The following is a 24,462-nucleotide window of genomic DNA, read 5'->3' as shown; positions in this document are numbered from 1 at the left end:
CCCTTTTAGAAGTTTGTGAAGATTTCTCATTCCAACATGGGCTAGTCTCCGATGCCATAACCACCCCATGTTGGACTTGGCCACTAGACATGTCTCAAGGTTCGCTTCTTTCGAAGAGAAGTCAACAAGATAAAGCTTGCCCTTGAGAACACCTCTAAAAACCACGGAGAAATCATTCCTTCTAAAAACGATCACATCCACATCGGTAAATAGACAATTATATCCAAGCTTGCATAATTGAGAAACGAAAAGAAGATTGTAATTTAGAGATTTTACTAAAAGAACGTTTGAGATAGAGAGGTCATTGGAGATTGCAATCTTACCTAATCCAACGACCTTTCCCTTACCATTGTATCCAAAGACGATGTTCTCTTGAGAGGATCCATTTTCATCAAGAGATGAGAACATCGACTTTTCTCCAGTCATGTGGTTGGTGCAACTGCTATCGATCACCCAACTCCTTCCACCGGAGACATATTCCTACGAGAGTTCAACTTCTTGCTTTAGGTACCCATACTTGCATGGGTCTTTTCATGTTAGTGACAAGTGCTTTTGGCACCCAAATAGCTCTCTTGATAGAAATATGTTTGCCCCGAGGACCAACATAGCGAGCCACAACACGACCATTGGCATTCCTCCTAAGAACATAAGATGTGTCAAATGAACAATGAGGCATATGAGTAATAGGGAGGATACTTTTGGCCTTGACAAAGTTGTCAAGCCCTTTGATCTTCTTGATCATCACACTCCTATCAACTCTTCACTTAGGTGCAGGAATGTATCCAAGGCCTTCACGGTTATGGTTGTCACGTTGGTACCCGAGGTACTCCTACCCATATGGCACTTGAGAAGCCCGTTGTTGAGTAACCCCATGAGCTTCTCATTTTGAGCGGTCAAGGCTTTCACGGCCTTAGCGTTTGAGGTGCAAGCATCAAGGTCATGGTCCTTGCATTTAACACATGGCTCATTACTTGACTCTTTTGAGTTTTTAGATATCTCACTAAGGGAGGGAAAATACTTGTTGAGTGTGTCAAGCTTATCCTCTAGAGAATGGTTTGCCTTTTCCAAACTTTCCACCTTCTCTAGAAGCTTTGCATTTGACTCCTCAAGTAGTGAGCATGAGTCCTTGGTGTCTTTGTAAAGACGCAAAAGTGTCTCATATCTCTTTCTCTCCTTAGTGAGTTCACTCTCGAGTTCAAGGTTACGCTCTTTCTCACGAATGAGCATATCCTCTTGCTTCTCGAGAAGGGACTCTTGACCCTCAATAGTGTCAAGCAATTCACACATGGTTGGCAAGTACTCCTTGCTTAACTCATCGACCAACTCATCTTCAACCTTGTCATCATCACTCCCACAAATTTCATTAATCAAGTCATGACTAAATAATTTTGAGGAAGGTGATACCTTGCGCTCTTTTGCCATAAGACAAAAAGAAGCGTAATTGTCGCTATCATAGTTGAAGAGGGTTGGTGGCGGTGGTGGTGAAGACTTGATGGCGATGGTTGCCATTCCATCTTCATCACTTGAGCTTGAGTTGCCCTCGGAGTCGGAGGTCCACTCATCACCGATATGAGCTTGCCCCCTTTCCTCCTTCCCATGCTTGCCCTTGTTCTTCTTGAAGTGTCTCTCCTTCTTCTTCTTCTTCTTCTTCTTGTCGTCATCGAGCTTAGGGCACTCGGTGATGAAGTGCCCGGTTTCACCACACTCGAAACACTTGCGTGATGAGTGCCTTCCCCTTGACTTGCCGAAGCTTAACTTGGAGGTGCCTCCTTTGGAGAAGCCTCTTCTCCTCATGTACTTCCCAAGCCGCTGGACGAACAATGCCATGTCATCCTCGGCTTAAGAAGTACATTCTTCATCAACCTCGGCCTCCTTGACGGCTTTCAAGGCTGTCTTGTTTCTTCGGTGTTGAGCCTTGAGAGATGAAGTTGCAAGCATCCTTGGATTCTTGCTCCATCAAGTCATGAGCGAGGATTCGCCCAATCACGTCATGAGGTGTTAAGGTGTTGAAGTTGGCACGCTCACGTATGAGAGTTACCAAGGTTAAGTTCCATGGTGTGATGGCCCGGAGCATCTTCTTCACAACATAACTATCCGTCATGTCCTTACACCCAAGTCCCTTGATCTCGTTGACGATCTTGCTCAACCGGTCGTACATCTCACTTGAGGTCTCCTTCGGCTTCAACACGAACCTCTCCAATTGTCCCTTCAAAATTTTCACCTTGGATTCATGCACCCCGTCGGTGCCTTCATGGACATTGCGGAGGGTGTCCCAAATTTTCTTGGCACTCTCGATCCCATCGACCCGGTTGAACTCAATGCACTAAGCAATTGTATTGGTGGCTTGAGCATTCTTATGCTCATTCTTGTCATCTTCTTCGGTGGACGCGGTTGGATTCTGCAAAACATAGCTATTTTCGACTATCCTCCAAATAGATGGGTTAATAGACTTTAAGTCCATCTTCATCCTATGCTTCCAAGCGGCATACTCCGTACCATTGAAGTACGGTGCTCTTCCGCTATAAGAGGAATAGGATGTAGATGTGGAGTATTCATGCCTGACGACGGAGTAATCACCGCTTCGACCATGAGGAATATTCGCATCATCACCCTTCCTCTCTCCCGACATGATCTCTCCAAGCAGTTAAGCCTAATAAGGAGATTAGACTCTGATACCAATTGAAAGAGTATATCAAGGCCTAGAGGGGGGTGAATAGGCGATTTAAAAATTAAACCTAAAAAGCGGAAGCTGAGACTTTCGGAAGTTCCGGTCAGTGGCTTCGGAACTTTCGGCCTTCGGAAGTTCCGTTGATCTTCGGAACTTCCGACAGCACCTGATCTAGAACGAGAAAGGAGTAGATCTAGCCAACCAAACCTCAAATAAGCAAACCACCCCAAGCTTTGCACAAACAGCAACTAGAGTACGCGCGGCAACCAAAAGCAAAGCTTAAATAACAAGTTAGAGAGATTTCACCACAAGTGTAGACGGAGACTTTTTACTGAAGTTCCAATCCTTAAGGGGATTGTACTCTCTGTAGAGGAGCTCAAACTTGAGCCGGGTTCCACAACCCTTTCCTCGGGGTTGCACTCGTGCACTCCCCCTCACTCGAGATATCTCTTCCCTTTCAGAGGTGAGATCCAACCTTCACAAACCTTTTCCCGGCACATCACAAGAGCTTCGGTGGCTCGAGGAACGGCGCCTAGCCGTCTAGGTGTCCTCAACCACCAAGAGTAACAAGCTGGCAACGAGATCTTGGGATGAATCTAGTGCTCATGAAATTTCTCACGAAGTCAACACCAAACACTCAAACCAACTCAAAACAACCAACTCTCACACACAAAAAATCCAAATCACTTAGATCCGTGGAGAGGAGGAAGTGAGAAAGCAAGACTCAAAGTGAATCTCAAGAAAAGCAAGCCAAGGGCATAGAGATGAACATGTGAAGCAGCAACCCTAGCTTGAGGGGTTGGGGGGTATTTATACCCCCCTCTTAATTTCTGCCCGTTGGGGGCAAAAGATTCCTTCTTCGGAACTTCCGGAGGTCTCCTTCGGAACTTCCGATCAGTTCAAAATAGCAGCCCCCAACACTTAGTTAACTGTGAAAAGTCAAGTCAACGGAAGTTCCAGTCAAGATATTCGAACTTCTGTGAATCTTACAGAACCGATTCTGACTCCTTCGGAACTTCTGTAAATCTTACAGAACCGATTCTGGCCCCTTCGAAACTTCCGAAGGTCTCCTTCGGAATTTCCATGAATCTTACAGAACCGATTCTGGCCCCTTCGGAACTTCCGTGAAACATACAGAACCGATTCTAACCCCTTCGGAAGTTCCGACAGTACCTTCGGAACTTCCGTAAATTCCAGCACAACTTCAAAAAGATAGCAAAAGATGCACTTCAAAAATATTTCCGAGCACTGGATTCATTCCTAGATTTCATTTGCACAACCCTCTTTATAGTACGACATTCCTAGTTGACTCAAATTCAATGTAAATACACACGCCAACACGAATATACAGACTTTACTTCTCTTTTCACGTGGGCGGCGCAACAACAACTTTTTCATGAGGACTATTTATACCTTTGCATTCTCACACACGTCATTAGTCCTCATCATTTGATTGTCATTAATCACCAAAATAAATTAGGGGCCTAGATGCACTTTCAATTCTAAACCATTTTTATCCCTACATACAAGTTGCTATGATATATTGTGGGAACTTAAACAAGTATTACTATTACCCTTTACACTCACTTGATAAAGAGACTAGAGTTGTGAGAGCAAGTGTAATAAGTGGCTATTAGCCTGTACACCTCACTTCAATCTAACGCTGAGGAGAGAAGCTAAATGAGAGAGTGGTGTATCCATGATTTTTATTTTGGGTGACCCAACTTAATTTTTTTTAATTGCCACAAATTAATATACGAGATATAATAGAAATATAAAATTAATCAAAAGTATATTATTATTATGCATATGTTAATAAATAATATTTTCTCATATATATTTATATTATACACACTTAAGCTAGGATTTTTTTGGGTGGTCTAGTACCACCCTCTAGATCTGTCTATGCAAGGAAGCATGGGTGTGTACATGTAGCGTGTATTTGTATTCATTGTTGGTGTGTATGAATCTTTCTTGTGGTAGGGAAAAACGAGTGAATACTTCGCATTACTTTTGTATATCATATTCTTAAATTTTATCACATTGAATTAGCCACAAGTAACACATCACGAGTAATCTGATGTATGTGCAAGTGATCCACAAGTCAACACTGTGGGGGATTAATTTGCGAAATGGAACTCATCCCTCAGAAGATATATTATAGGCTCACATATAGATTGTATATTATCATGTGTAGGAGTTAAAAGAACAACATTGTAAGCAACTAACAATACCCTAGTACACTTGCTGTATATTTCGATGTATGGAAGGTCAACAAATAATAGCATATTATACTTCCATAACTGAACCTATAGCTTTCTGTACTGCCTAAACTGTCTATCAGCACAAGCACCAAACATAGGATGAAGAACATTTCAGTATTGGACTGTGCTGTGGTGTATCATCCTCTCAAAGGAGCAGAGCGTTCAGTTGAGGTTGTCCACAACGTGATACATCTGATCAGGGCGCACCTGAATAACTGCAGGATTCTCTGAATAGGAAAAAGAAACAAATTGTAAGACTGAATCTTGTAAGCTTCCAAGGTTTAGCATATACATGCACCAAAGGAAAGAATAATGTTGTCTACTTGAACTACAAAGTTTTATTCTTTTTTAGGATAACTTGAACTACAAAGTTGCACACAAAAGTTTACTTTGGTAGTTGCCAATGATATTTAGGACATTACACAAGCAAAGAGCAAGAAAAGGGGTGGAAAGTTGAAAAGAGAACACATAGTTGGTTTCCATGCACTTTATTCTTTGCAGTTGTGAGCATGAATGCATGATCCCTTCCTCCAGTTAAAAGATAAAACCCGGAAATTTACACGAATACATCCTCGACGAAGCTATACCTTTCTCGACCTTTTGGCTAAGGTCAAGATTTAGGATGAGTGCAACTGTGCAAGTGCATTCCATTTCCTAAAAAAATAGAGTGCAAGTGCCTTACATTGACCTCGGAATTGCCAAGAGGATCCCCTTGTCCACTGACAAAATTTAGTCAACTAATCACACAGAATTAAAATTCACCGCATTTAACTAGTATTGACAACTGTGCTTAACGCATATAGTATTATAGTTTAATATGATCATGTGGAAGCAGCTGGGAAGATTTTACTGGCGAGATGAAGAAGATATATTAGTTCTACTGCAGCCGACACAAGTAATGAGTTTACAGGTCAGTTCATAGCTGGGTGTGGTGGACAAGGATGGAAGAAGCAGCGACTCACTCTGCAGCGCGGCGAGCTCCGGCGGCGTGAGAACGGCGGCGAACCCGCTGGCGACGGTCCTGTAGCTGTACAGCAACGCCACCTTCGCCCTCTCCTCGCTTTCAGAGTTGCAGTTTTGCAGAGAAGAAGAAGAAGAAGAATAAAAATTAAGAGAGACAGGGTAATTAATCGGTGAGATGATCTGCTGCTGCTGCTAGCTACCTGCCGAGCGCGGCGGCGAGGATGCCCGTGTGGTAGGCGAGGGTGTCGGCGCCGCCCGCGGGAGGCTGCACGATGACGATGTACACGCCGGCGCCGTCCGTGGCCGTGGAGACGACGGCGACGCCGAGGAGGACGAGGAGGAGGGTGGCCGCGACGGACGGGTGCTTCATCGCCGTCGATGTTTCCTCGATCGGCCGGAGATGGTGGCGGCGCAGTGCAGTGGTTGTCTGTGTCGGTTTCTTTCCTTCTCTTCTCTGCGTTGTCCGTGGCGGGAAGGAAGACGAGGGAAGCGATGGCTGCTTATATAACACGAGAGGGGGAGAGAGAGAGAGAGTTTGATGTGCTCACTCCAAAATATGGCGCCAATTGTTTTTGTATTTGTTTTATGTGGCTATCAGTTTTAAATGTGCTAGTGTGCTACCCACCCATGGAAATATATATGGAATCAGAGTGAACTGGTGCCCTTTTTCTGTTCTACTAGTGAATGGGTATACTGTAATTAATTGTAGTACTGTGTTTTATATTCTTCTAGCAGTAGTACTGTGCAAAGAGGAAAACTACTTTGTGGCCATAGACTGAGCATCTTCAATCTTCAAGAGAATGCTAAAAAATATTAGACATAAAATTTATGCCGTCTCCACTAGAAATCTAAAAATAAATAACGTGTATTAGGAAACAAGTATTTTTGCCCTAAATTTAGGATACAAGTGATTTAATTTATTAGAAATGTTTTTAGAAACCTGTTGGATATATATTTTCTTGCTTAATTCCCAAACTTTAGCTTTAGAGATCGACATCTTTTAAAGATGCTCTAACCAGAGATAAAATTGACCTCTTATTAAGTTTCTGTTGCAGAAAAGAGACGAATACATCCCTACCTGTTTCATATATAGCTCGCGCGAGGGAGAATAGATAGACACAAGTGACCGGAGAGAGGTTTCTATATGATCTCACAAATCTACATTAGCAGTCAGGCGTGGGACGATTGTATGACTTATTTCTAAACGATATATTTACAAACAAAAATAATTTATAAATAAAAAATCATATATGTTTTTAGCGATCTAAAAGTTAAAACTTAGAAATAAACTACTATTAAAAAATCCCTAAAATATATTTTAAATTTAAGGTTTTAAACTTTAATTTTAGATTATAAACATAAACATAAACGAACAGATAGGGCTCACTGCAGCTAACCAATCGAACATTTGTTCGTCTCCCGTTGACTGAGGATGCCCATAGATAGATAGACGGGTGTTCGTTTACAATTTTTCTGAAATATAAATTAGCAAGCTAGGAAAAAGAAACACACTTTTAGTTAAATGGAGTGGACTAGTGTGTACGATTAGGCAAACTTCTATCGTCAGGTCAAGTTCGACGGTAGCTAGATCCATGAATTGTTTGAGAGCTCAAGCAAAACCCACTATGGCACATATTGACAGCATCATCCAACACTGAAAAATGTGGCATTTCCACCAACTGGATTCACCGGTGAGTCCCAGTATTACCCAAAGTTCCAGAAAATAAAAAATAAATAAATAACTGTCTCCGGTGAGGAACGTGATAGTTTAAAGATCTGCTAGTATGATCGCCATCACACATTGGTTGCTCTGTTTCCTCTGCCTAATTTCGGGTGCAAACCAGTGAAAACAGGAGCCCTTACACCGTTTGTTGCAGTCCTGCTGGATGCATGGATTGGAACCCTAGGAGCCTTCTTTGGCTCCTTTTGGGTGGATAAGCCTCTCTACAAGATGAACTCGGACAGTGCATGCAACTTTGGTAGTGTTAGGCAAGCATGTGCCCAACTATTAGTGAAGCCCATTTCATGATTCAATTTACAGGAAAAGATGAGGATTTGGCAGTCCCTGCTTACCGTTTTCTTGCAAAGAAACCTTTGCGAGATAATCCTGTAATAAATTGGTCACATGCTCTAGGATTTTTTTTTTCTTTGGCTCGAACAAGATTAGTCACTTCATCACACCTCGGTTTGCAAAAGAACACCGGTTAATCTCTTAAAAAAAGGGTGTGCGTGCCATACAATGTTGACTTTTTATAGAAGAAATAAAAAAACTGCATCGATGATTATAGCCAATCTCAATACATTATTTTTGGGAAGACACCATTGTCAACTCAAACAATGTCTCAAAACTAATGGCAACTGTCAGTTTGAATCTCTTTTCTTTTCATTTTTGGTGTCAAATAAGGTGGATGGAGAGCAAACAAAGAAAACCAATAGCTGAAAACAATTAGAGGTTACTTGTTAGGTGTAGTTCTTTAAGAGACTTCTCAAAACTGAGGAAAGGCCACCTTACCCTACAGTCAGAACGAAAACAATTGATGATCGAACACTTGTCCACCTAAAACTTGTACATTCATGTGAAAAACAAAAGATGGTAACGGACTTTAAATGTAAATGTACTGTATGGTATTTCTTATTCACATTTTAAGTACACTATAACACAGCTTCAGTTTATGGGCGAGGAGCTTTCAATAATAATGATTTCTCCAAATCCAAATAAAGCTTTGTACATCATAAAACCCCCAAAGTTTTAAAAAAAGGTATATAACTGGAAGCAACCTTGCCCATGAGAAGCAATTAAACTTTCAGACCACTCTCTATAGGGCACACATGTATGTATTACTTTTCAACCAAATACATGTATGTATTACATTATCAACCAAAAAAGAATAATATACAAACTGGGGCCCATAAGTACTCCACCTGAGTCGTTTATTTGGAAGCCGCCTTCGCCTGATTTGCAGCAACTGACATGGCACGGAGTCGTCCGGCTATCTCTGTGAATGCTGGCCGTTGTGACGGATCTGGGGCCCAGCACTGCTCCATTAGTCTTCTCCACTCTGGATCACATGTGGCTGGCACAGGTGGTCTCAATGTGTTGTTTACAATCCCCCCTGCAACCGGAGTTTCGAGATGCCCATATTATATGTTGATGGACTTAATTCAAGGAGGTAAAATGGAAGCTCAGCACAAGACTCATGTTGAGTACCAGAGGACTTGGAATAGTCTATCAGACAGTCAGGGTTCAGGACTGTGTAATTATCAAAGGAAGCACACAATATGTACTGTTCTATAGAATCTCAAATAAGGATTTCTGTTTAACTTTATTATCAATCAGTAAAGAAAGAAGTTTTTGACTTAAATTGTTTGTGCAAAATTCAAACCACACTTGAAAAACTAGTACAGTTTTTGAAAGATGAGGGAAAATGATCTTTGTTTTACCTACAGGCTACATGAGCCAGAACCTTGTAGATATGTTACCATGAAGCCATGAACAGCTATCAATACATGTAGATTAGGTGAATCAAACCTCAACGGGAGAACATAAATTTGCACAAGAATTGGGCAGGTTCAATGATTCACAGGGCAAAGCGAGTCTAATTTTCTCAATAAGGAAAATGCACGCAACAATCTCATATATTACTAGAAACTGAGGGATGAATTGCATACCGATAATTGCGCCATAATGCATACTGGCATAGGGTTCTTCTCCAGTAAGAATTTCCCACATAACAATGCCAAAGGAAAATACATCAACCTGTACCATTGAGAAATATATGATGACTCAGTACCCTAAACATAACTTTCCTTGTCTACTAAAAAACATTAAGAAGTGTTGCCACAGTTGAATTTAGTGCATATTAATCTCGAACCTGGAAATAGTTTCAGGTGCTAGCAGTCTAGATTGAGAGAGGATTCATGGCCCTTAAGGATTATTAAGAACATGGCTAAAAAAGAATAGAAGGAAAACTAAGAAATTATGCTTTTACCTTCTCAGACACCTTATTGCTGCTACCATTGAGTAATTCTGGGGCCATCCACGGGAGAGTTCCCCTCACACCACCTGAAACTAGTGTGTTTCTTTTTATTTTGGATAGGCCAAAATCACCAACCTGAATAGTGAACAGAAATGGTAAATTCACCGAGTGATTGAAAAGCAAAGCAATTATTTAAAAATGGTATAAAACAGTGATATAACAGTAGAGAAATGGAAGTGCAACTCACTTTACATATAGGACGAGATTGATCTTTAAGATTCACCAGCAAATTATCACATTTTAGATCAAAGTGCACAATATTTTTGGAGTGCAGATACTCCAGCCCAAATGCTGCATCCATCGCTATGATGAGCCGCTTACGACGATCAAGGTACCTGTTCAGTAAGAGAAGGCAGACTGTTATTCACCATAAACGAGCAAATCAGATACCGCAAAAAATAAACACAGGAAGCAGTTACTTGTCCTTGCGCTGCAATACATGCCGAAGAGAACCATTAACCATGAACTCAGTTACGGTTGCCAAGGTACCACCTGGCCCATCTTTCACAACACCATAAAACGCTACAACATTTGGATGGTGAAGCTTAGAGAGAATTTCAGCTTCCCGCCAGAATTCATTTGCCTGAAAAAAAAAACAGCAAATATAGAAAGTAAATTGTGATTCCACATGTCTGCTAAAGGTTATTCGAACAATAGTGGGTGTGGAACATCAGCATCTTAGGCTCTGAGCATAGCAGTACCCTGTCTAGTCAATGCAAGTAGCGATCATGTGTACACAACATCACTACACAACAGTTACCCAAATCCCTAATATGACCAAGTGTCAGTATAATACAAGCTTTTGTCCAACTGCCTTACTGACATATTAATGTAAACATCAGTGTTGTAATTGATGTACAACAAAGTCGCAGAAGAGCTCACCAGTCTTTCTAGCTCTGAAGATCGTCCTGTAAAACAACTTTTCTTTATTCTCTTGATAGCCACATCACTTCCCCTCCATTTTCCATGGTACACAGTGCCGAATGTTCCAGAACCAAGCTCCCTAAGTTCTTCAAGGTCTTCATTTTTGATAATCTGTGGATAAAATTTTCAAAATCATACTTACAGTATGATAATCGAGAAATAAATAAATCAAGTTTGTAAAACAACATGAAGATACATTGCCAATGCAGCCTTACTAAGAAAATATTAGCCATCGCAAATAAAAACGTAGTACTTCTGGCCTAATTTAGCACACATGAAGATAAATTACCAGTGTGCACAAATAATCCCCAAGTCAATAACAAACAGGTACGATTTCTAACGGAACAAATTCAGCAGTATTCTGGTTCAATGTGATTCTAGAAGAACAAAAGAAACAGTAGAAGATGATATGACGGCATCTGCACAAATTTAACACAGAAAAATGTATCAACAAGGCTAAGGCACAACCCTAGACTACTGATCTGAAAGTAGATTACAAAAAAGCAATATCAAATTAAGGGAATCATTATTTAATATCAGTTATCCAAGTAGTTGAAACGAGACCAGATAACATTGGTACTATCTCAGAAGAACCAAATCATGGAACTGACTCATCAAACCTCAGTCCTCCTGATTCAGTGCAAATGTGTATAACTTAACCATTACTCGATGTATCTTGTAATGTTTGAGCCGTTGCTACATAGATTCAGTAAAGATTTGGACTTATTCTCTGTTTAAGTATAAAAACTAATAAAATAATTTTGCTGCAATAGGAAGGTATTTATATTTTGTCCTTGCATTCAATATTTCAAGAAATGTACAACACGATTAATAGCAATAACCAAAGCCACTAAAATTTTCAAAATAACATGTCACTGAAATAGCTGTTCGTGTTTTCCTTTTATTTCAGGTTAGGGGAAAAAATCGCATAGGTCATAACTTGGCCCTTGGCTGAACAACACTATAATGCCCAATAAATCAAATATTAAAAATAGTTATTTAAAAAAACACTATCAGATACCACCTGACTAACCACAAGACAAATATGCTTTTGTAGACACTTGTTGCACCAAGGGATCTACAGTTACTTCTAAGCTGTCCACAATGGCCTCACCAGTCACCACCATCTCTAACTAAGACTAACATCACATAACCATCATGTCTTAAATTCCAGTTACGTCATCAGTTTCAACTACAATAGTATTAGCTTTTTTGTTTGTAATAGGAACATATGGCACTGTTAGTATTTTCTGCTGTTGTAGTATTAGTTTCCTACCAATCTCATTTGCAACAGCCATTATCTCAGATCAAACCCCGAATAGATTCACTCCTATCCCATGAATGCTTGCAGCCTCCAGACCAATCATGTGAACCATGTGACTGCTTCATCACTCTTGAATGCATTGCTTCTAACCATTACCTTGTAGAACACTAGAACCTGACGCCAATGGTATGCAAACAGTTGGCAGACAGCAGGGACACACATTGTCTAATAGGCTGTATGCAAGAGTGAATAAGGAAAACTTGGATGATCACTTTGTTTTCAGTGGTTTATTTTGTTTGCTTGAATTTCTTCATTCAATAGAAGACCAAAGAGGTGCATATGGTACCCAAATGGCCAAATATGGTACCCAAATGGTACCCATATGCCCTCATAGAGATACATACCAGTGTGCCGATACAAGCATGGTATATTATGTTTGTTGTACTTAAAGAATAGAACAAGCATGTTAGCTATTTCTAATTTATAAAAAGAAACCAGTACTGGGAGACTAAAACAGTGCATAAACTTCTCTGGAACCAAAAGCCATTTATACCTGCAAGTATTCAAAATTATTATCTTTAAAAGAGGCATCCATGACTGGCCCAACAGCTTTTCCCTCTTCAAACTTTGGCTCCTAAAACAGAGTGAATTATCACAAATTTATGCACCATTAACTTGCAAAATAAAAGGAATTTCAGACTTCTTTAGAGACGTAAGTACCTCAAACTCAGGAACAGATGGCATCATCTCATGCATATTAGTATAAGGATTGTCAACCTGAAACCCTTCAACATTCTTCGTCATAGGTGGGTTGTCCTGCGATGAGATGAAACCTGGAGGCAAAATACTAGAATCAAGATCGATGCCAGAAGACACTGGATATGTTTCCACATGAGCATCACTCTGAGGAGCCACATTCTTCATGTTAACTACATCATGCTCAAAATGTGCTAAAGGATAAGCTCCCTCCTCGATCTTTGCCAGGTCTTGCTCCTTATTTTTATGTTCAAATTCATTTTGTGCAAGGTTTCTGAAGAATGACCATCTCTGAGGTTCATAGTTAGGCATGTTCAAGCTAAGTACAGGATCATTGAAAGGGCTTAATGATTGTGCTGCAGTGTTGGCAAAGAAATCAGAAAGAATGTCAGGGGAGGTCCTCTCACCCATACCACCAATAATGTCCTTATTAATATTTTTAGGGATAATTGGTTCCTTGTGAGAATCATCTACAGAACTGGTGGAGGGCACAAAAGGATCACAACCAACATCAGCTGGGATTGCAGGATTGAGGGCATCCCAGCTAACATGATTTGGCACAGCAGAATGATCTCCCAGCTGATTGACTGTTTCTATGCCATCACCAGTTGCCTCATTAAGATCACATTTAGCTACAACATTGTCAGCTGTATGCATATTTTTCTCTGCATTTCTTGTACTGGTGTCAGTTGACGACCTCTTTTCACCAAGCAGTTGTCCACTAAATGTGTTAGTCTGTTGTACAGTACTGGCACATTCTTTCTCAGGTATGACACTATCCGCAGTAGCTGGATCATTCAAATTAATTTCCTGCACAGCTAAATTTGTTTTTTCGTTTCCCTCACTTGCAGGATCAGAAGCTTCTGCAATGGACTCATTTCCCACACCTGACTGTGATTGAAGAATTAGAAATTGAGAATTAAGTGAATCATCAGATTTAGATAACCGGTTCAGCGACCCTGCCTGCTCCCTAGGTATGCGCTCAGAATGAAAGACCCTTCCAGGGTGAGGTGGAGGATTCTTATTACTGTGGTCCATCACGCCAACTTGAAAGTCAGAGCAGCCAGATGCAAAAGCTCCACTAGAGTGGCGATCATCTTCATTACACTCTGAATCTTGAGCGGTGGACATAGCTTTTGACGCTGTATAAGTCTCTAGGCTCTTTGCACTGTCACTTGGTTGAAGAGAAGATTTTAGGCCTTCTTGAATGGAAGTTAAAACTGGGACATCCGAATTCATATAGTTTGTACTAGAGTCATGATGAATGACAGGAACACTCATATTCTCAAGGGATTGGAAATAATCTAGTTCATTCTTTTGAAGTGGCACTCTAAAAGACTGTTTTTCCTCCTTCATTGATCCTTCCATCATACTATCATGATAAATCTGTTGGTCGAAAGATTGCATTGAAGTAGTTCCCGAGTATGGTGTGCACTGAGAAGTATATCTATAACCAGAAGGTACAGATAAAGGAATAGATGTCTGGCCCTCAATGTCATAAAATCTTTCATTGGAAGCTGGAAGGGAGTAATCAGAACCCTGAACATGATGAATCCCATGGGTATCGTAAGGATGCAAATTTGCAGTACTATCACTGGAGAGAGTCACCGGTAATGGTCCTGAAACCATAGCAGTAGGAGCAGTAGTTGATGCACTCACACTATACAAATTTGAACCATCTCTACTTGAATTTTGCTGGTTGCTATCAATATTGAGATTAATGAACTGATCCAATTCATTGATGGACGTGTTTCCTAAACCATGCCCACTTGAAGGCTTTGTAGTCCCCACGTCCATACCATTTATGGCAACAACATACTGAATCCCTGAATCACTATCCATACTGCCCAGGCTGAAACTCATGTCATCGAAATCAATGGAAGAAACGAGGAAGATCCTAAGCTTCTGGGACCCCTCCCCATTATCAAGAAAACCACATTCCTCCATCATGTTTCTCAAATCTTCATCGTTTGAGACTGAGATCAAGGCATCAAGATCTTCACCTGGTAGTTGATACTTGATAACATGGGGTTGATTATAGATGGCTGTTGTCTTGTGCTTGAGCTCCTGCCAGGAAATATTCCTATTGATTCGAATAATATGTGTCTCACCACCAACATACCTAAGCTTTCCGTCACTTGGTCGGGGTAATATTTTCCCTCCAAAGCTACAAAGAATTTTTATCTTTCTGGAGGAATCTGAAGACTCAGAAGAAGCATAGCTATGGGACAGTCTCTGACTACTTCCACTGCGAGATGGGATTCGTGGAACTGAGGTAGTTGACACATGCCTGCTTCTATTTTCATTTTCAGCAAAAGATTTTCTTTCAATTCCCTCAGTTTGCGGGATATCAGTAGTCAAAAATATTGCTCCATCAAATCTATTTTCTGCACCTGTCCGGTGAGCACCAAGGATTCCTCTAGGATCTTTGAGACCAACAGAAGATGCAACATTTTGATCATGAGAAATACCAGGAACCAGATGCTTCTTAGGTATAGCTCGATCTCTCATGAATTCAAGAGCAAACTCCTCCCCTGTCTGGATTGAATAATTAAGGACAGGCTTGACAGAGCCTGGAATAGGGTAGTCTGGTACTGGAGAAATGGTAGGTGCTGAGCTCGAGGATCCATGGATGGTACCTTGGGCTGCAGAACGCATATCATCTTTTCTAGGCTCCATCAGGCTCTCTAGGCTAATGTATAACAACTAAGCAAAATATATTATCCAGAGCCAGTTTTTCCATCTATATGCAACTGACTCAATGCCCTTTACACTCTCTATCCAACAGGCAATCCATCAGCAGTTGGAGAACAGCTTGAATAGTATAGTTCAACCTACATCAAAGAAACATAATAATCAGTGCTAAAAAGGAGCATATGCAACCATAGAATGTGCAAACACTGAAATATGAAAGTACTACCTGAGCCCAAAATTAGGAAATAAATCTTGGCCCAAAATTAGGAAATAAATATATGTTAGGTAGCACAGCAAGCGATGATTCTGCCACTGTGGTAAGGCAAGAATTGTGCTCAAATCAACGGAAGAGGCAAGAAGAAGGTACAAGCTAATAGTCTAGTCAAGATTCCAGCATGCAGTGAAGCACACCAGAAATGAGCTATATTTCCATAAGATGCTTCAGTATCAACTATCAACACATAACTAAAATGGCATGAAGCATTATTATAGGCAGGTCCATGTTGTACATAAAACCAGTCACCAGAAAAGAACTATATTTCTATGATATGCTTGCTTCACTGTCAAAACAAAACTAAAATGACATAAAACCATTATTATAGGCAGGTCCATGTTGTACAGACAACCAATTACCAGAAAGGAACTATATTTCTATGATATTGCTTGCTTCAGTATCAGCACATAACTAAACTGACACTAAAAACATTACTTTAGGAAGGTCCATGTTGTACATATAAAAAATTTTCTTTTCTCTTGGCAGCACATTCCAACATGCATAACAGTGTTCTAAGAGTCGGTGCTAGGTGCCAGGTAGCCACCACAATTAGGCATTATATGGTGCATTAGGCAGCTAAACTACATTGGGTGGTGCTTTGTTGCTGTTTCAGAGTTAGTCTAATTTTTATGTAACATGCTTGCTAAATTTCACGGATTTGACAGCTGGTCTGACCTAAGCGAATCCAAGGCGTCACCCAGCTGCCTGACTTGAACCATGCATAAATAAGCACGTTTTACCAATCCACTTCCAATGGCATTTAATTGCAGTGCGTGTGGGGCGCATACTGCATATGCCATGACATTCCAGTGATAACCACCACCAGGTGGACCTAACGTGAAACCCTAAACTAAACTGCTATCAATCACGGCCTGTCATCAGCAGTGCAGTACACACACACTAACAATTCCGACGGATTGGAGCATCCATTTCCGGAAGAAATATAAATGGATTTGATTGCTCGTAGGACATAGCCCCCAATTTTTTTTGTGATCGTCTTAACCCTAAGATTTAACATGGGGCGTGGAGGTTGATTTTTGGGGAAAAAACTGTGATTAGTACTAAGGTGAAGACGAAGAGAAAACCCTAGCTCCCAGATCTACAAGAGAAGGTAAAGGTTAAGCAGCGAGAAAATTAGGTGCGGGTAGAACACGAGGGACGAGAGAGAAAGAAAGAGGATGGTGCGGGGGGGATCGGCACGGGTGCTCACCGGAGCAGCGCAGCAGGACGACGGCACCCGCCGCTGCTCCCCTCGCGGGATGGGGTGGAGATCGGCGCAGGCAGGCGGCGAGGAGACCTCAGGGAGTCGAGGCCGAGGGGTGTGCTGCGGGGGATTGACTTGGGGCGCAAGGAGTCAAGAGGAGAGTACCCGGCGGAAGCAAGCAAAAGCAGCAGCAGCAGCAGCAGCAGCAGGAGGAGGACGCCGGCGCCGCTGCTCGGCGGCGGCGGGGCGAAGGAGACGGGGAGAGACGGACCAAAACAAGGAGAAATTTTTGAGTGCTTTGCGTGGTGTGGTGTCTAATTCACACTGACATACTCACATACCTTACGGTGTTCGCTTATCCGGAGATGGGGCACACTAGACTATACTGTTCAACGTAGAGTTTGTTGGTACTCACTCCCCGCGGCAGGGCCAGGGCCCAGCGATGCCCTGTCTCCGCCTGCGGGTGGTAATTTCCCCCGCGGGGCGGGGGGACAGCCTTTGCCGGGGCGGAGAGAGATACAATTTTCACCTTCGGGGATTCAGGGACGAGGCTCTAGCTTCAAGTTTAGGTTGAGGGTGGGTTCAGAGAATGGTTTCTCACGAAAACCTAAGGATATCATTTAGACTTTAAAATATAACGCTCAAAGACACAACAAACAAAAAAACCCATGCTCTCGTATTAACTCTAACCCTAGATATAGTCTCTCTCACTCTCAGCTCTTCCATCTCACCAGGAGATGGCGGCGCAGTACGGCGTGACGGCGATGTGGGGCGGGGTAGTGTGGTGCAGCGGCGCGGCTAGGCGGGGCAGCGCAACCTGGCGGTGGCCGCGCATTGCAGCTCATTGTGGTGGCCTTGGCAGCGCGACGGCCCAGCGTGGCGCAGGGCGGCGTGCTCCGGCCTCCAGCGATAGACATGAGTCTCCTCCCTCTCTCAGTTGTTTCTCGAGTATGTGGGGCCCCGTTCGGGTCCGGGGATCCATCGAGGCCGGGGGGCGGGGAGATTTCGCCCCGATTTCGTTTTCAGAGCCGGGTCCGGGGATGAACTTCGGGGATCGGGGCCGGGGCCATTCTTGCCCAACCCGGCCCGACCCACCCTGTTGCCACCTCTATCTGCCACTCCCTACTTAGCTTGTGAATTATTTATTCTGTTTTATATTATAAGATTTTTAAAACTTATAATTTTTATGTGTGCTAATAAATCTATACATATATACAAAACATATGCAATAGATACATTAATAAATCTAGAGAAGTACTATTAATATTCATAAAAATGGTCATCGAAAAGTATTATTGTTCGTTCGGGCTCAGTTGTATTGTTAGCTCGCATAGCTTGCTTTGCTGCCACCGTTTTCTCCATTACAAAATAAGTTTATTGTTATAAAAGAGAAAAAATGGTGTCCTCTGCTTTATCGCATCTCAATGTAATTATGCTCTGTTTATCTAGTTTCAATATATTTGTTCACTAGTTTTATAAACTCTAACACAAGATTACTTAAGGATAAAGCTATTTTGAGACAAATAAGATACGATAAAAATGGCATTATTGTAATAAAGAGGGATTATTCTACACGGGTCTTTCTTATTTACTCCTTGCTGCAGGGCCGGAGCTAACGTTGTTGGACACCGACGACCGGAGCTAAATTTCACTTGATAAATATGATGTAGTTGAATGAGACCCCGGTGAAATTGTTGATATGACCCCAGCCCATTTGTTTTTCTTGCATGAGCACATCCAGTAATTAAAATCTTTGTGCTTAGCCGGTTGGTTTGCAACCCCATTGGCCTGACTGCCCACGTGAACTACACAAGGCCCTTAAGCTAACAGATCCATTTGAAATAAAAGGACGATTTTATTGCGATTTGGAGTACTAAAAGTAAATGCAGCTTGTAAGGTCCGCTATTCCTTTCAGCACAACTTCAGGTAACAAAATTAAAAACCGATATCTGTTGTTCACAGCTCAAATGAATATATTCTTCAGTAGTACTACTACGTATGTTTTAACTTTTCCGTTTTTACTAAATTGACAGGAAGCAAACTTGTAATGGAGCTGTATTCCTCTCAATATTTTATATATGCATCATTAGATGCTACTCCCTCCAATGTCCAGATTTAGTACTAGCACGTATCTCATCCAACTAAAATCCTTTAGGCCCTCTTTGATTCAAATAATTTTTATAGGAATTTTAGATGATGTTATTCCTATAAGAATTTTTCCTATAAAGCCCTTTGAATCAAAGGAATGAATCATATGAAATCCTATAAAATTCCTATGGAATGCAACTTCCTATGCAAGTTTTGAAGGAAATTTAACAAGAGGTTGAACTTCATGGAAAAAATCTTTTGAATCTATATCTCTCCTTAAATTCTTGTGTTTTTCCTGTGGTTCAATCAAACGGTCATTCCTACGTTTTTCCTGTGTTTTGTAATCATCTGTTTTACACCTCCATTCCTGTCAAAATTCATTGTTTTTCCTATTCTTTCGTTTTTTTTATTCATGTCATTCAAAGGGCCCTTATATTTTTGAATGGAGAGAGTATATGCGAGTGTTAAAATATACGAATTCATAGGATATATGCTATTTTTTCTTGGTAAAATTTGGCCCACATCTGGCATAGGTTTGCTGGCTAGTAAAAATCGATGGTTTTTGCGTAACTTCGTAGAAAAATTAAAACTCATAAACTATTGATGATTTTTTTCATCAACTCCGTAATGAAAAACATTCTGAAACTAGCGAATTGACAAAAACCAAGAGGTTTTCATGGTTCTTTTATCGGTATTTTGCAAATGCTATTTCACAGTGACCCTGGCGTCTTTGTTGGCTGGCTCCGCCCCTGCTTGCTGCATGTGTTATGTTGCTGTGTCATGGTCTTTTTTTTTGTTTTGTTTTTGGATGGTTTTTTCAAGAGCGGTGTAGATAGAGATGAGCCTTTATATTCAAAATAATCTGGCTGTGTTCTTGTTGTTGTTTGCGAGAGGGAGTTGATTGCTTGGTGGTTGCACTTGGGTGTTGGTTTGTGGACTGTGGTATGTTTGGTGTGATATAATGTTGATCCCTTGATGTTGATGATAATGATGATGGTGGTGGTGGTGGTGGAACTTAGTAGCAGCAAAAGTGTGGAAGTTTTAATTTAGAGCAATTTTACCATCTCCTCTCCTTTAGTATATAGAAAACAGTGATATCTCATGGTACCTCTTTAAGAATAGAAAAAATGCTCTTTAATTTATGTTTAACAGGGTTCTTGATTATAATTTGATATTGATTTTCAATTTTATAATTTGATTTAGGACTAATTTGTGAATTTTTTTTCTTTTTTCTATGTTTGCTAAAGAAGACGACAAAAAAATAAAAATATTGTTAAAAAAGGAATATGTTTAGTGATAGAGTTATAGTGCTCTTTAGAGTTCAAATTCATGTGTCCATAAATATTACACACATATGAATAAGGTTAGTGAAGTTTAAGAGTTCTTGTTAGCGTATGTTTCTCTTAGCCTGTGTTACGAGAACTTGCGCGGAATCATGTCTCGTATCGTGCGTAGTATGATGTGCACACGTGTGGGTTTTCGCTCTCCAATGAACCGAAAATATATTCTAAAACTAAAATATGTTTATGTAAATTGGTGTTGTAACATACTAGCCTAAGGCTTAATAGGATTTGATAAATACTCATACCAATTTTTTCATAAACTTACCTCAAGAGAACTCCAAGGTTAACCGTGCTTGGCCTGAAGTAATCTTCACGGGCACGTGTGGGCGCAGGGGCGCGGACATGTCGGGTACTTTAAGGCTGGGTGTATGTAACATCTACATCCCAGCCCAAGGCTTAATAGGATTTGATAGATACTCGCCCAAGGCTTAATAAGATTTGATATATACTCATACCAACAATTCGGGTTAAGCGTGCTTGGTCTAGAACAATCTTGGGATGGGTGCGCAGAGTGAGGACAAAGTACGTAGAAAAGACATGTGTTGATTGTGTGAGGGAAGTCTTGATGTCCTAGAGTACAGGCCCGGTCTAGGGGGTTCCTAGGGTCGGGACGTGATATGTGTATACTTAAATAAGGCTAGCTTTAAAAGGTCAAGCTTGAACTGGGTGTAATCCATAGATGGTGGTTGCATTTTTTTAATAAAATTTTTGTGTGCAAAAGATTTTTTGTATTCATATTATTATTATTATTATTATTATTATTATTATTATAGATAAAATTAATATCGTTTAGGGTTTAGGGGAAGAAAAACACATACATATTAGGATAATTTTAAAGATGGTACTCAAGTAGATTGCAATATCGATGCCTAACATCAATCATAACTTGGAGATTTTTTTTTCCAATGGACAAGGAAATTTTATTTAGACAGAGAGACAGGTACCCTGTTCTAAATGCATGCAGACATTTGACTTCCCGCAAAAGTTTAATTATTTGTCTTATTAAAAATATAAATTGTAGAGAACTTGATGGATGGGTACATTTAGGCACAGCAACTTGAATAATAAGCAGGCTAATACAATAAGAGCATCCCAACAGCTTTTATATCTCATCCTCTATCTAATGAAGGGTAAAAGTAGAGCTCCAACAGAACATCTATCACATTCTTTATTTTTAAATATCATCTATATATGAAGAGAGAAAGTCTATATTTAGATGTTCTCTTTCCATACTCCAAATAAATACAAAGGATATCATATATAAATGATCTGCTGGAGTACAAAGAGATATAAAGAACGAAACTGTTTTAGATAATTATCCAAATAAAGATATAAATGACTAAATTTAGATGAGTTGTTAGGGATGCTCTGACTTGGCTAAACTGTACATCAGAGAGGTGACAAATGTTTTTTTTTTTCCTTTGCCATGTCAGCAGCCTAGCAGTGTGGAGGTCCCGGAACTCACTTGTTATGCAGAAAAAACAAACTCATGACCTTTTCTATTAGCAACCTCGTTATCTGCCGTGGAATTTGCCTCTTTTATTTTTATTTAGGCCTTGTTTAGTTTCTAAGACACTAAATAAAGCATTAAACATAGATGAACCAAAAAACTAATTGCACAGTTATGGAAAAAATCTTGAGACGAATCTTTTGAACCTAATTAGCCCATGATCAGCCATAAGTGCTACAGTAACCAACATGTGCTAATGACGGATTAATTAGGCTCAAAAGATTCGTCTCGGGTTTCTAGGCTAGCTGTGAAATTCGTTTTTTCATTCGTGTCCGAAAATCCCTTTCGGTATCCGGTCAAACATTTGATGGGATGTTTTTGCCAAAAAATTTTGGCAACTAAACACCACCTTATTAGCAAGCCGCAAGTCTAAGGCAACACAGTCTGAGTGACAGCTTTGGGACTTGACATCGACGGCAGTAACCTAGGGGTGAAAACGGGTCGGGTTCGGTTGGATTTCACCTTTCCCATATCCTAACCCACATTTTGCAATCGGGTCCCGATCTAATAGATATTATCGAATACGGATACAATCACGGATAATACCAGATACAAATACGATAAAAATACGTACCAAAACGGATACGAACGCTTACAGGTGCAAATATTTATATGGATATTAAGTCAAAACAACAACCATATATATCACATAGACAATAGCTATTGCACATTTGTATATACCCAAAATGTGACGGTATTAGGACCGGAGGTGGACGGCGGACGCCACCTCGGCGGGGAACGCAAAGACTGGACCGGAGGGCGGAGGCTCGGCGGGAGGCAGGCAGCGAGTTGTGTGCGCCACGGCGGTGCTCCTGTGCTGTGCCTGTGCGGGAGCCGGGAGCAGCGTGAGTCGCGTACTCGCGTGAGTGCGTGACTCCCTCTCGTGACTGTGAGCCCGTTACTCCGTTAGTGTTTTTTTCATGCCGGGCTTGGACGTTGAAACTTGAAAGGCCGAAAGCAGGACATGGCCCATTAAACCGGATAATAATCCGGATACATATCCGGGTATTATCCACAATATATCCCGGATAATCCGTATCCGTCGGGTATTACCTTCCCGAACCCGATCCCATATCTGCCAAAAATTACTCGGATTCGGCTCCGGATCTGTGTAAAATCCCGGGTACCCGAATTTTTTATCCGAATTTATCCCAAATTAATCTGGGTGGGCGGAAAATATCCGTCCCGTTTTCACCCCTACAGTAACCCCTTCAGGTGAAGGAAAACAATTAATTCAGTGGTTGTTTGGATTCAATGATTTTTTTAGTCTCTTGTCATATCGAATGTTTGAACGTTAATTAGGAGTATTAAAAATAGACCGATAACAAAACTAATTGCATAAATATAGGCTATTTTATTAGACAAATTTTTTAAGCCTAATTAAACCACGATTAGCAAAGGTTTACTGTAGCATCACATTCACTAATCATGGACTAACTAGGCTCAATAGATTCGTCTAGCGAAATAGTCCAAAATACCGGTTGGGTTTTACTAATAGTCTATATTTAATACTTTTAATTAATATCCAAATATTCGATATGACGAGGACTTAAAAAAAGCCAAGGGGATCCAAACACCCAGTTATTCGCAAAAAGAATTGCGTAGCGTAGGGCAAGACAATAGGGTCATTTTTTTTGCTTGTGGTAAAAAAGTCAAACGGTATATTTGTAAATAAAAAATAGATTGTGAATAAAGTTTTTATATGTGTATTCTTAATGATTTAAAAACCAAAACTGAAAAATAAACTATGATGGAAAAAACCCAAAATAAACTCCATATTTAAGTTTAGACATTTAAATTTTGGCTTACAAAGGGTGAATGGCTTGCAGACTACCAGCACAACATCCTTAACCATTTAGTTTAATTACTACTCCCTCTGCATTTTTTTATTTAATATTGTTAACTTTTATAACTATGTTTAACCATTTGTTTATTCAAAAAAGTTTATATGGTTTGATTTATTACTAAATGAACTTTAATAATAATTTATATTTTTTATATTTGCATAAAAATTTTAAATAAAAAATGGTTAATTGTAAAACCAAAAGTTAAAGACGTCAAATAAAAAAATAAAAAAAATGGACTATGACACACTTAAAGATATTTCGTAGGGCTTACTTTTTCTATTTCTGTGTTATGTCTAAAAGTAAATAGCATCGTATAATTAAAATACAGAGAATCAATACTTCGTTAAACCGTTATTTCTAGAGCCACCTTAATTTTTTTTCTAAATGCCATCCGGTGAGCATACAAGCAGATCACCAGTGCTTTGCATTCACGTCGGTATACTTCCTCCGTTTTTCAAAATATAGCAACTTAAGAACTCCCTTCAGTTTTAATGTTCGATATCATTAACTTTTAGGCACAAGTTTAATACAACAATTTATTTTATTAAAATATACACAATTATCATTTGTTTGTTTGTGATTTATTCTATTGTTACGAGTACTTTGGAAATAAGATATATTTTATA

The 24,462-nt window shown here is 40.3% G+C and overlaps 2 protein-coding genes across 4 annotated transcripts; both read right to left on the bottom strand.

Annotated features, from left to right (window-relative positions):
- Positions 1-4,799: 4,799 nt before the first annotated feature.
- On the bottom strand, positions 4,800-6,357 carry LOC102700915 (subtilisin-like protease 4). The gene is made up of 3 exons (XM_006658449.2): positions 6,096-6,357; positions 5,895-5,992; positions 4,800-5,159 (listed from the first exon to the last, which is right to left on the bottom strand). The coding sequence occupies exons 1-3, from the start codon at positions 6,263-6,265 to the stop codon at positions 5,095-5,097; spliced, it is 333 nt and encodes a 110-aa protein (XP_006658512.1). The 5' UTR covers positions 6,266-6,357; the 3' UTR covers positions 4,800-5,094.
- Positions 6,358-8,073: 1,716 nt separating this feature from the next.
- On the bottom strand, positions 8,074-17,380 carry LOC102718006. 3 transcript variants are annotated; one of them, XM_015839697.2, is made up of 10 exons: positions 17,055-17,380; positions 12,841-15,710; positions 12,674-12,754; positions 10,815-10,967; positions 10,352-10,515; positions 10,120-10,267; positions 9,885-10,007; positions 9,565-9,652; positions 8,818-9,008; positions 8,074-8,332 (listed from the first exon to the last, which is right to left on the bottom strand). In XM_015839697.2, exons 2-9 carry the CDS (start codon positions 15,553-15,555, stop codon positions 8,827-8,829), a joined length of 3,654 nt encoding a protein of 1,217 aa, XP_015695183.1. In that variant the 5' UTR covers positions 15,556-15,710; positions 17,055-17,380; the 3' UTR covers positions 8,074-8,332; positions 8,818-8,826. The 3 variants fall into 3 exon arrangements, with proteins under 3 accessions (XP_015695183.1, XP_015695182.1, XP_006657649.1); XM_015839696.2 differs by having other exon boundaries at positions 8,324-8,408; XM_006657586.3 differs by lacking the exon at positions 8,074-8,332 and having other exon boundaries at positions 8,565-9,008.
- Between the last annotated feature and the right edge of the window lie 7,082 nt (positions 17,381-24,462).

The sequence above is a fragment of the Oryza brachyantha genome, chromosome 7 (genome assembly GCF_000231095.2).
Source record: "Oryza brachyantha chromosome 7, ObraRS2, whole genome shotgun sequence".
In the NCBI taxonomy this organism is placed as follows: domain Eukaryota; kingdom Viridiplantae; phylum Streptophyta; class Magnoliopsida; order Poales; family Poaceae; genus Oryza; species Oryza brachyantha.
The sequence above is the reverse complement of the archived record's forward strand: the minus strand, read 5'-3'. Positions and strand labels throughout refer to the sequence as shown.